At 31.5% G+C, this 13,400-nt stretch overlaps 1 protein-coding gene across 1 annotated transcript; it reads left to right on the forward strand.

Annotated features, from left to right (window-relative positions):
• The first annotated feature begins 11,036 nt into the window (after window positions 1-11,036).
• Window positions 11,037-11,350, forward strand: LOC148585299 (uncharacterized). The gene has a single exon (XM_088516171.1). It carries the CDS (start codon window positions 11,044-11,046, stop codon window positions 11,341-11,343), a length of 300 nt encoding a protein of 99 aa, XP_088372297.1. The 5' UTR covers window positions 11,037-11,043; the 3' UTR covers window positions 11,344-11,350.
• Window positions 11,351-13,400: the final 2,050 nt, after the last annotated feature.

Consider the following 13,400-nt stretch of genomic DNA (forward strand, 5'->3'; position numbering starts at 1 on the left):
AGGTGTTACACAAATTTGGGAAAATTTAATTGTGGAGGTTTATTTGGTATTTCGATTAATCTAGGAAGTTAAAACTTAGGAATTTTACAGTTTTTGCGGGTTAACTCAGTAATTTATAATATATTTATCCTTTTCTTTTTATATCTATTTTTATTATTAATTTAAGAAAAACATTGATAGAGATGTAGAATTTAAAATGGATGTAAACTCGAATTTCAAATTTTAACAAACTAAAAACTAGGATCATAGAGTCAAAATGGTTAAAAAAAACACATGGAAATCATGACCTAATTTCCCTTATAGCAAGCTAGCATTGAAGAACATACTATCAAAATGTTGACATTATGTTGTAATTTTGTATATATAGCCTTTTTCCTTCTGTTTTTGTAGTACTATATTATTTAGCCTTCGATGGCATCTATAAAGTGGATCTTTGAGATTTTAATTTATTTATTTATGATTATGCTTCCCATAGTGATTGCAATTAGCCGTGGTCCTATTCAAGCTACTCTTGTGCCTCAAGTTCCATGGCAAAATCTTATATATATATATATAAAGGTAATGACTCAAATCTAGAAGCAATATATCCTCAACTAGGCTTAATTTAATAATCATAAAATAAATATATGATAATGGGAAGAGTAAAGTTGAAGACCTTTCCTCCTAAACAACTTGAATGGTTTCGGGTAAAAGCCAATGGATTATGGATGGCTACCCATCACTTTCTTTGGGGAATATTATATGCCCACTTGAGATGAGCATATTTTCATTTCTTTCCTGGTGGAAGTGGAAATAGGATCTCAAATGAATTATTTATTTTCATTTCATTTCTTTCCGGTCTCTCGTAAAAAAATTGGAATTAAATCTAAACCATTAAATGTTTATTTACCGTACGTAAGACATATCCTTCATGGTGGAGATTAAATTTTATAAATATAATGGACGGAGTTTTCCTCCAAACTAGGTTCGAGGAACTTCTTTTAACTCAGTCTATAAAAATGACATGTATCCATTTTTTTAATACCATGTGGGATGCACATGAGTTTTTAATATTATTTATTCCAACTTTGTCCCTACTATTAAAAAACATGTGTATCTCACATGTTCAAATGACACAAGTCATTTTTGTAGACTGAGTTGGAGGAAGTTCCTCCAACCCAGTTTAGAGGAAAACTCTGTCCTAATAATATATATCTTGGCACCATACTTAAAATAACGTGATACTATACACATGGTTAATTGCAACAAAATAAATAGAGATGATACAAATCCCTAAAGAATGATCAATTTTGTAGAACTCTTGGAATAATTTACTCAACGAAAAATAAATCTTCCAATGTGTAACGTAGTATGTAACACTCCAGTCTCATATTGGCCCAGAAAGATGAGGAAATTGGACTTATATAATGAATTTTAGTTTAGCTCCAAATTAATTAGTCATTTTGAGTACTATCTTTTTAAACTATCTATTCTATGTGGACTATTTCTCATCTTTTAAATATGGAACCAGTGTATTACAAACTCCTCTTAAACTCCTGATGTCCTTGTCAGGTTCATGTCATGCAGTGCTTTAGTACCACATGGTCTGGCTTTACTATGTGGCCCTTATACAATTTCTAATGACCTAGGAAAAAACGTTAATCACATATGTGCAATGACTCCAAAAAAACTAGTCAATTTGAAACTTCCTTAAAATTATTTATAAAGCCTAGTTTCATCTTGACATTAGCATGACTATCTTTATAAATCGCACATTCTATGTAAGCTACTCATCATCTTTCCAGTATGGGACCAAAATGTTACATAGACAGTCATTTATTTTTGGCTTTTCGTCAAAATATACATAATTTTTTTCTGGCCATTGAAGAACTTGACTATACTGGCAGGCAATATAATGAGGTGTCCACTTGAAGTCTTTTGGTGGCTGAAAAGTGCGTTGTTTATGATCAGTTTTGTGAGCCTCTTGTTTCAAAAGGATGCTCTAAATGATTTCTGAAGAGTATTTTATGCTTTTCTTTCCTCTCACTCTCTCTCTCTATTCATTTTTCTCATTCCATCTTTCTCTTTCTTTCTTTTTGTATTTCATTAAGGGCTTTTCTTTCCTCTCACTCTCTCTCTATTCATTTTTCTCATTCCATCTTTCTCTTTCTTTCTTTTTGTATTTCATTAAGGGAAAACCATATGATAACATCTTTTTTACGGCTCCCAATCAATAACTGATACATAAGCAAAAACATAAAAAATACATAAAAATAAGTTGGACCAAAATATACTAGATTTTATGGTGATAAAATTCCTAAAGGGTTAACCTTTAGGCGGGGTTTGAGGTGTTCACGTCCGGCCAGACCTGGCTATGGGTTTTTTTTCTTTGATTTGGTGTGATTGTTCTCACTTTTATTTTTTGCATTTTTTTTAAATTGATGATGTGTCACATAGTAATTGGAGACTGCAAAATGAGTGTTATCAGGATGAACCTGATAGTAGGGGCTCTCTTTCATTAAAAAGCAAGTATATGTTTGAAAAATGATCAAATTAAAAAAAAAATTAATTAATTAAATGATATAGAGAAAGAATAGATAATCATATGTAGAATGTATTTGAAAAGTCATTAGCTAAAGAATAGTGTTATTTAGTAGATTACATATGGTTACCATATAACTTGATGATGTAGCAATAAAAATCAATCATTAGATTAACACCTGTAAAAATAAAATAAAATTAATGACTGATTTTTAATATCACGTCATTCCAGTTGTATGATAGTCTACTAAATAACATTACTCATAGCTAAAATAAAAAAAATAAAAACTTTTGATTAACTTTTTTAAATAGAAATGCAGAAAATTCATTATGAATACTTTAGGATATCTTGGCTATACCATGCCATATCACCCAAGGGGCAATTATTCTGCACCAAATATTCCATTTGATAATATCCCCAGTATATTTCCATATCAAGTGAAGTAATATTATAGAAGCCTTCGTACAAAATAATAATAATAATAAAGTTGATTAGTGCACCCATAGTCTTTTATGTAATATATGAGGGCAACCCATTTGCACTATAGTGGTAAAGTAGGAGAAAAGTTGGATATTGTTTTAGGATCCTCATTCATTGTATGACAACCATATCATGATGCCACTAAACAAAAAAAAAAAAAAAAAAAAGGCAGCCCATATTATGGCAAAATGAGGACACAAATTTTTTCTAAACTGGTTTGAAGGAAATTTTCTTCAACTGATTTTAATAAGTGTCATTTAACATGTTTGGGTTTCTTAAAAATGAATGTTTGGCTTCTTAGGTTATTAGAATGACAATAAATGACTGTTAAAAATATTAAAAAAAAAACATGTGAAATATAACACTTTACACTTATTAAAGTAGGTCGATAAAAATTTCAACCAATACATTACCAAAACAAAGAAAGAGAGAATGGAAACTCTCTCGGATTTTGCCAATGGTTTCTCAATATCCATCCATTTAAAAAGAAAAAAAAAATAAAGAAAAAAGTGTTTTATTGGGAATAAGAATGAAGCCCATGCCAATACAGAAATCAACCACACTCTAGGGCCACCCATGATGGAGTTAGAAAAGAACGACAATGACTTACAAAAAAAAAGAAAAAAAGGAGAGGACAATAAGAGAAGGCACCAACTTATATGAATCTATGATTCTTATACATCGTATAAGACCCATATATCCGGGTGATGCCAAAATAGAAATCACAATCCCAACATTCTATTTTTGGTCACTACGGCAACTCCAAATAACCCCATTCCCTAGGACCATTGCCTTCTTGGAGGATAACAAGAAGGTTGGGAAAACGAATGGCATAAACCCTTCTTTAGTTTTCGAATCGTCTCAAATTTAAAGTTATTTCATTCAAAATGAATGGTTTGAATTGAATTACATAAACTTTTTTTAAAATCAAAAAATCAAAAAAACTAATAAGTCATCGGCCATTTTATGAGATGGTCGATCACTTACTATTTTAGGGTCTACTCTAGCTATTTCCATTGAATTGGCTGACTACTCCCTTTGAGTGAGAGGGTCATTGGCCGTCCCCGTTTCTGTAAAATATGTGGGAGTGATAGCACTACCTCATTGAGCTATTTAAGAGTGGTTGCACTACCTTTCAAATCATAGGGGGTGGTGCAATTGGCCTTTCAAGCCCTTGAGGGGTGGTTGTCCCAGCCTATTAATTCTTTGGGGTGATCGGCCAACCACCCATTATGTAATGACTTAGAGAAAAACGTTAATCACATCTGTGATATTATTTTAAAATAACTAATTAATTTAGCACTCATGACTATAAAGCCTAGCTTTACTTAGTAATTAGGCAATATGAAATTTAGCACTCATGACTATCTTTATAAACTAACTCTATAAATGTTACTCTCTACCTTTACAATATGGAACTGAAGTATTACACAATAATTCTTTGATTTTTTTTTTCTATTCATTTTTAGCCACCCATTATTTCTTTTCTTTTTTCTTTTTTTTTCATTTTTATAAAGACTTACGTGGAATTTTTGAATTGAATGAGACATCAATCCAACTAATAATGGCTCACGGTCCTAGCATTAAAAACTGCAACTATATTTCGAAAGGACTAGAGACCACCAGACCATGTGTATTAACAACGACGTCACTATAAACTTTGATATTTAAAAATTATAAATGCAGAATGGGGTCGCTTCTATTTATTAATTGATTTTCCCTCCTTTGAAAATAATGAAAGAATAGTAGAGTCTATCATTCTTGTTAAAAATAATAAAATATTGTTCACCTACCAAATTGTATTACATTTGTGCTATTATAATACAAATTGTAATATAAATAGAAGTCAAGTCATTTAATAAAAGGGTTAAATACCCTTTTATTCCTAGGGTTTCAATACTTTATGTTTTTGGTGAAATTCACTTATTCCCCTCAAATTACTACCTCAATAACAATCTACCCCTCAAACTATCAATTACGACAATTTACTCCATAAATTACCAAAACAATGGCAATAATGTATCCCCCAATACTAGCAAAGTGACGAAATTACCTCGATATAATTTTAAGACAAAAATACCCTTAAAATTTTGAAAAAATAAATAAATTTTAGTATTTTTGTTTTGAGGAGTGTTACACATCTCAATTTTTTCTCCCAAAAATTAGTTCCCGAATGATGTGTCACCATCTTATAAGATTTATTATTTTGAAAAATGTGTCATAAACTCATGGAATGGTAACACATTATTTGGAAACAACTTTTGGGAATTAAGTCTTGGGATGTCTAGCATTTTTCTTTGTTTTTATTATAGTAAGGGTAATTTCATCATTTTGTTAAAAGTGGGGTACACCGTCGTTGTTTTGGTAGTAAATTGTCATTAAGGTGATAGTTTGAAGGGGTTAAGTGGACTTTACCCTTTTTTTTTTTTTTTCTCTTAGGGTTTCATTCTTATTACATGAGGTACTTATAGTTTTAATAAATACGAAAATAGTCCTTCTATTAAAATTTTATTCAAAACTTAATACAACACTATGTTACTAATCAAAAGTTACTATATGTCATATAATTAATTTTTTGATTTAGAAACAAATAAGTGTGAGAGAGAGAGAGAGAGAGAGAGAGAGATCTGAAGGTCACATCACACTTAAAAAGCAATAAACGCACGACTATGAAAACCAATCGAAACTCTGCAGCACACTAGATCTCAAGGATGACACCTAGGCTAGCGGGTTACTTTGATATAAATGGAAAATTCAGTCCCCACATAATTACTAATTAGACTATAATTTCTACGCCATCTTCACAATAGTCAATAGTTATAAGCTCAAGACATTACTTCGGCTCCATGTCGGCCGTTTCCCTCGAAACAATTACTTCGGCACCATGTTTTTGGCACAGAGCCAACCAACTGTGCTCAATTTTTTTGGCGAGTAGGGAATTCCGCTTTTGTCCTTATTACCAGACACGTGTAATCTTCAATTCTACACTCATCCGACAATTATTAAATCAGGCCAAATTTTACGATAATATTATATTGGGTAATTTCACTGAAACTATTGATTTAGTTTAAAATTTTTTAAATTTTATTTTCAATTATAATTAATTTAAACCACTTCATCAGATTTTAAACATTAAATAACGTTTATATTTTTGATTTTTTTTTATAAAATTTTAACTTTACCCTTAATTTCAAAATATTTTTTTAATTTAAAAAATAAAAATTAAGAATATTTTGATTTTTTTTAATATTTCTAACGGCTAAATTTGACGGAGAGGTTTAAATTAAAAGCAATTAAAAGTTTAAAAGACTAAATTAAAAAATTTTAAAATTTTAAAAAAATTTATCAAATCGAATAAAAATTTAAAAATCTTTAATAAAATTACCCCTATTATATAAATAAGCTCTACATAAATGTTACTAAAATTAAAACTAAAAATTACAAAATAAAATAAAATAAAATAAAAAAAGTCTAGCATATCACCCCCACGTGATGGCCATCACCTTCACGCGGAGTCCTCACTTCTATCCATCCAACTCCAAGAACCTATCGCAGCAAAAGGACGCATTTATCCCTAGGACAAAAACGAAAGGAAAAGGACAATAATGAAATGAAATTTTCTATGACAGTGGGACCCACGGTGATGAAGAGAGGAGCAGAGTTGGTGGGATTGGAGATGAGTCATGGATCTACTTTAACGATAAGCACGCCACCTGTGACCTCTTCCATCCTTCCCCACACTTTCCTCTCATTATATATACGAGAAGATATCGTATTCTTGCTCATATCTTGATATCTCGTCATTTTCACTTCTCTTATTGCTACTGCTAAACTTCAATTATTGATCTCTTAATATTTTAATAATATCTAAGCAAACTAAAATATGGATAAAATAATAAATATTAATCAAGTAAATATTAAAGTAATAAAATTAATAATAGTGTTGTGATAATATCTTAATTAATTTAAAAAGCTTTATATAATTCAATATCATAAAAATAATAAATATTCATATATAATCCAATCGAAAAGACACACCATAAGCTTTACTATTTACATCACATCACATATCAATTTCTCGATAAATTCCCCGATATTATCTGCTTTGGACACCTTTCAGAAAAATCTAAAGCGACATGGACTCCGTGGCCCACCAATCGCATCAATCAGAATACCAATTTTCAGAAACCAGCCCGGTTTCACAAAACCACCCATTTCCCAATCCGCTCTCTCTCTCTCCTCGCCCCCTATAAATACACTCTTCTCCATTTACGTTTACACTCTCATAGCAAAACCGCTATTAATCAAACTCTGAGATTCCGTACAAAAGTTCACCGATTTATCTGAAATTTAGGCAAGGCAAGGATCCAAAAGGATGAGCTATCTGAACAGGATATGGATGGCGGCGAGCGTGGCTGTGGTGCAAGGCCACACAGACCAGGGGCGTAAAGTGACACCCGGCCTAAAGTCCCTTCAACTCGGCAAAAGAAAGTTCTTCTCCGGCTCCGACTCCACGGATCTCCGGCCGATATCCGGGATGATCGGATTGGAGTTCGCCGGATTCTTTGGGAATTCTGACGCCGACGAGAGGCCGAGGCAGGCTGAAGAGTCTCTCCGGCGAGTCATGTACTTGAACTGTTGGGGCCAGGGCTGAGAGCCGTGGCCTTTAGGTTGTCAGGAGATGAGTTTTTTGTCTGGTGGAAATGATCCGAGATTTGAGGAGGAACTCGGTTGTAGTGGTAGACTACGGGGAGACCGAGTGGGATCGGGCGAGTTGAAAGTACATATATAGGAGATGTTTGGATGTAATCACTTTTCACCTGGATTGTACAGAAAAGAGTAAATAGTAAATGGTTTAATTGCACAATTGAGTTCTCTTTGCAATATTCCATATTCTAACAAGGTTTCCAGACAGTTTCTTTGATATAGCAGTAGCAGGGCCTTGATCATTTTGATTCACCAAACACACCCTTAATCATTTTGGATTCCATATTTATTAATCCTAAAAAAAAGTAAATAAATTTGTAAGAATTTGCAAGTGCAAATTTAGAAATTCATGAGAAGAACAAATTATATCATGTTGAAAAATAATATATGCTTGGATAAGATAGTGGAATTGAAATATAAGATTCTCTAATTTTTAATTGTGATTTTTTATTTTAAATTTAATGATTTATAAAATTCTTTTTTATAATTGAGTGTTTTTATTTGACTAATTTAAATGATTTTATAAATTATTAAATTTAAAATGAATGGTTTTTCATTTTATTTTAAATAATTTTATAAATTATTAAATTTAAAATAAATAGTTATAATTAATAATTAAAGAATTTTTAATTTCTCTTTCAGTTGGACGGAATTCGGATCAGATAATGTGTTGACGATTTTTTTTTCACACAAAAATAAAAAATAAAAAATAAAAAAACTTTCCAAGAGGATGGGCGAGCACGATGCGGCTCTTTTAACTCTTTAGGGATTCCTTTTTCTCCTTTTCACTGTTTTTTTCTCCTTTTTTGATCTTTTTTCTATGCCATAGCTTTCAAGAACAGGAAATGTAATGATAATTATTGGTCTGAAATGTTGCTTCAAAATTACATACCAATCCTCGTACTATATATATATATATATATATATATATTAATATACTTCCATGGCCTTTCGGGCCCTTTCTATTGGTTTTTCAGAATTCAGGGTCCCGACCCACTCTCTATGCGGGCCGGACTCCCTATTCTAATTCGCCAAATCCATCGCTTCTGCCCCCTTGTCATAAATGTGGGCTGTCCTCTCAGAGTGATTTATACCGTGTGGGCCCTGTGAACACGGGCCCTAAGGTGGGCTGTGATGAGTTTAATCTAGACTCAACAACCGAGGCGAATAATGATTAACCCCTCTTGCATTTACTCTAGTTGGACACAAGAAAAGAGGGCCAGGCTGCAAGGGGTGATCAATCCCCATAGAGATTATTGCAAATACAACGGTGAAAACTGAAAAGGAAAGGGTTTTGTCTTTAAACGCTAAAATAGGAAAATGCAAATAGAAGCCTGGATCAGTTTATCACGTGTGTGCCCCACCGGTACTAATTATACAGAAATAATTTTCCTCTGAGCTTGGTTGGGTGAATTTTGTCTAATTCAGTTTATAAAAATGATATGTGTCATTTAAATATGTAAAATGTACATATTTTTTTAATAGTAAAGATAAAATTGAAATAAATAATATTAAAAGTTCATGTGTATTTCTCATGTTATTAAAAAAATGACATATCATTTTTATAGACCGAGTTGAAAGAACTTCCTCTAATCCAATTTGAAAAAAAGAAACTATATTTGTCATTTTGATAGATTAAATTGAAGGAAGTTGCTTCAACTCAGTTTAGAGAAAAACTATTTCCCTTAAACTAAACTTAAAAAAAAAAAAAAAAATTAGACTATCAAAAAAAAAGAAAAAAAGATGAGGTGTAAAGATATTAATGGCGTGGGTATAATTTTTTTGTTTTTAATGATTACTTATATGGCTTTTGTTAGGTAGTTGGTGATTCCTTTTCTATTAAATATGTTTTAGTAAACCTTCTTCCTTCCTGTTATTTTCCATTCAAAGAGAAAAATGACTATAATAATAATAATAATAATAATAATAATAGAGAGCTATGAGAAAGGCTGATCGAGCATGAGGGCTCAAATGGGCTAGCTAATCCAATAAGATTTCTTTGTTCGGATAAGAAAACTCCTCTCACATAATTTTGTCTAAAGAAAAAGATGTATGAATAAGAGAAGATATCTTCAATTATAAGGATTCAGTCCTTCAAACTACCAATTGTGTCAATTTCTCTCATAAACTATCAACAAATATCAATGTTATCTCTAAAGACTAAAAATAATCTTCATAAAATAAAATAAATCAAGGTGGTGCCCGAGTCACCTCCTTAGCCAAATGGTAGTAGTTCGGCCACCCCTATATATATATATTGGGGGGTGTGGGGGGATTTATAAGGATTTTTTTTTATCTTGTTAAAAAAATTTGAGTTATTTTTATCTTTTTGCTAGGAGGATAGTTTTATGTTTCTTTCTTAAACTAACGTAGAAAACCTATTCAGAAAATATTATATGAATACTTTAAAAGGGATCTTTTTTCAAAAACAACTATTGACAAATAGTTTTCAACATGTTTGGTACCTCCGGCAAGGAAGAAAAAAGGAGCACAACTCAAATAACTACAAAGTCATTGTGCACCTTTAATATGGCATCCAACAAGAGAAATCAAAGAAAGTTAAAATCAAGTTACTTTTATTTATGTCTCTTTCAAAGTTCTCTTTATTTATGTCTCTTTCAATCCATCAATCCTTCAAATTAAGAATCTGAATTCATACTAATTAAATTATTAGCAATTCAGACGGTAATTTTTTTTCTTTTTATTTCTTTTAATATGTTCGCACAAGAGGGAAAAGAGAATTCGAATTAGTAACCTTTATTTCATTAGGTATAATCCCAGTCGATTGAGTTATCTCTTGGAGACTTAGACGATAAATTTAAGTTTTTATAGAACTCACATATCCAAACAGGTAAGTGGGTGGTCTAAAATTTGTTTAAATAGGTAAGCATTGTATTAATTTCTTAATATATATTGTATGAATTACTAGTTTAAAGACAAAATTGCTAAAAATCTCTATCCCAGCTGAAAAAATGTTGATAAAGTAAAATTTGATTCTCCTTTCAAACGTGCCACATGCAATAATAGTATCCCATAATGACCAATAGACCTCTCCCAAAAAGGTTCCATGATCTTATTTTCATATGAACAGAATCCCATCTCTTTTAATCATGACCCCCACAAGCCCAGACATGAAAGTAGATTAAAAATCACCCCAGTTGGCAATACTTTATTTACACACTAACAACAGGACATAACCAACATGATTACCATAATTGCAGCCATTATGACCATCATGATTAACATCAATGATTCACTCTTTAAAACACACTATATATATATGGAGAAATAACTAGACATGGGCAGCTAAACCCACAACACTCTTATAGCCAGCAATGTTGATCAGAAGGGGCTCTCTAACCATTTCCATGTTACCAAAATCAGTGGCGCTGGCGGAGTGGTGCCGGCCTCGTCGGCGACATAGGCGGCGGAAGTGCAGCACCGTACGGTTAGGAGCCAAGCGGCGAGGGTTCTACCGTGTGTCGAGGCCGGCAGTGCAATGGGGGGTCCTGATGGCTCCTCTTAGGATGCTGAAGAAGATCATCACGGAAATGGCACCAAATGGACTGTTTATAGAGGCTTATTATCGGTCTTTACTACCCTTTTTACGTCCTCAACTATTTCCTCTATGTTGATTAGTAACAAAATTTCCTTTGGGTGGGAATTTGTTCTTTTCCTTTTTTTATTTTATTTCCTTTCTCTTTTCTTTTAAAGTTGTGTAATAATTGGTTGAGCAATCTCTCCTTAATGAACAGGCAACTTGCATATTTCTCTCCTGCCTCTCGGTCCACATAAGTTGAAAAAGTTTTGGATCTTTTTAAGTGTGATTTCCATTCAATTGTTAAGAGTAATGCTATATACTATACTCTTATTGAATTAATGTGAAAATCTTCATCAATTTTTAGATAAATTTTAATTAAAAAAATCAATAATTAATAAACATTGCCATGTCAGTCCAATGAGATGGAAATCATGAGATGATTGTGTAGTATTAGTATATAGCAGTTCTTGTTAAAAAGCCTAAAAAAGAAAAAAAGAAAAAAAGAAAAAAAAGAAGGTATATAGCAGTTCTTTATTATTAATTATCCTAAAAGTTTAACGTGGAATATTTAAATTATGTATAAGCTAGGTTCAAATCTCCTTGAATGAATTTCCAGATGAAAAATGTTTGAAATGCTATAATTTTATTATAATTCTTTTGCAAACTAACGTGACAGCCCTATGAGTGCTATGTAACACAACACAAGTGAAAAAATTAAATAATAGACATTGACACGTAAATTTAATTATTTATTAGTTGATGTATAGTAAGTGTACTTACATATGCAACAAGTTAATTGTATAGTACTCCTAATAGAATTCTATATGGGGTCACATTTTATCATTACTCGTGTAACTAAAATACTTATATAGATCATACTTTTTATCTTATTTTTATACTATTTTGTTAATGTGGCAGTGCCAACTAGCCATTGAATCAACCATTGTTGCAAAAATTAAAAAATAAAAATTAATTGACTGGTGTATTGCATTATTTTTTAGAAAAAGATGTAAATTAGTTATTGTAGTTATACCGATTTGTAATAAGATTTATGTGGTATAAAAATGTTTTGAGTGCTCCTTTTGGTGTATAATAATAATAACTTGGTCCCTGCACCTATCTTTCGTCTAATTTATAGATGAAAACCATTAAATGTCATGTTAACACCAATCAAATTATGAGACATGTCACACATAATAAAAATAGGAGAAACTTCACTTAACTCTCCTGAATTGTCACAATTTTTACAATGCCCCCCTAAAGTTTAGTTTCTCTCAATTTTGTGTATTTATCTTTCAATTATTTTCAACATCCCTCATTCGTTAGAATTTTTTGTTAAATCCTAACAAGGGTGTGAAATTTCCAAAATGCCATCATTTTTTCTTTTTCTTTATCTTTTTTTTTATAAAAAAAAAAATTAGTAGATCTAACCCACCCATTTTGTGAGCCATTCCTGGTAACCTGCCGTGTATCCCATGAGTCACAAGTGACCCAACAAAGGGTCACTTTGTGGCTCATAATGGGTCACCAAGGTAACCCGTCATGGGCCACCCCACTTTTTTGCCTTTTTAAAAAATAGAAAAATAAAAAATATTTGTAATTAAGGGTAAATTTAAAATTTTATAAAAGTTTCAATGGTATAAAATGTCATTTTACCCCTTTTGTGTAACGCTCCCAAAACTAACATTGACCATTTTAGTAGGGTTACTGGCAATCCCACAAGTTCAGTTAACTGGTAACTAACTAAAAGTATCGTCCATCAAGCATACTTAGAGTAATTGTAATGGAATATGAAAATGACAGATAAGAGTTATCTAGATTAAGTCATCAGGCATGCATATACTATCATCAATTTCAGACCGAGAACTACAAATTGAAATACAATTTTTCTAATCAAACATAGTATAAATACAATGGTCTTCAGGCTTCCTTTCTTTAAAAGTCCACTTAAAACAGATAACTTGACAAGCCACAAATACTACATAAGTCTAAAACTTAGTAAATAAGTCTCATATTCGGGTATTATACGAGTTATTATTATAGGTATAAGTAAACATGTATTTCTTTGTAACAAGCAAATGAGGTGTTGCTTCTATTATTACACCACAAAATATAGTTTTGATTTTTGATATGCATAGGTGTAATTCCAAA

Source organism: Corylus avellana, chromosome 5 (assembly GCF_965113065.1).
Source record: "Corylus avellana chromosome 5, dhCorAvel1.hap1.2, whole genome shotgun sequence".
Classification (NCBI taxonomy): domain Eukaryota; kingdom Viridiplantae; phylum Streptophyta; class Magnoliopsida; order Fagales; family Betulaceae; genus Corylus; species Corylus avellana.

Excerpts from the sequence above, each read along its gene's own strand:
- LOC148585299 (XM_088516171.1), top strand. The coding sequence starts at position 11,044 with ATGTTGATCAGAAGGGGCTCTCTAACCATTTCCATGTTACCAAAATCA.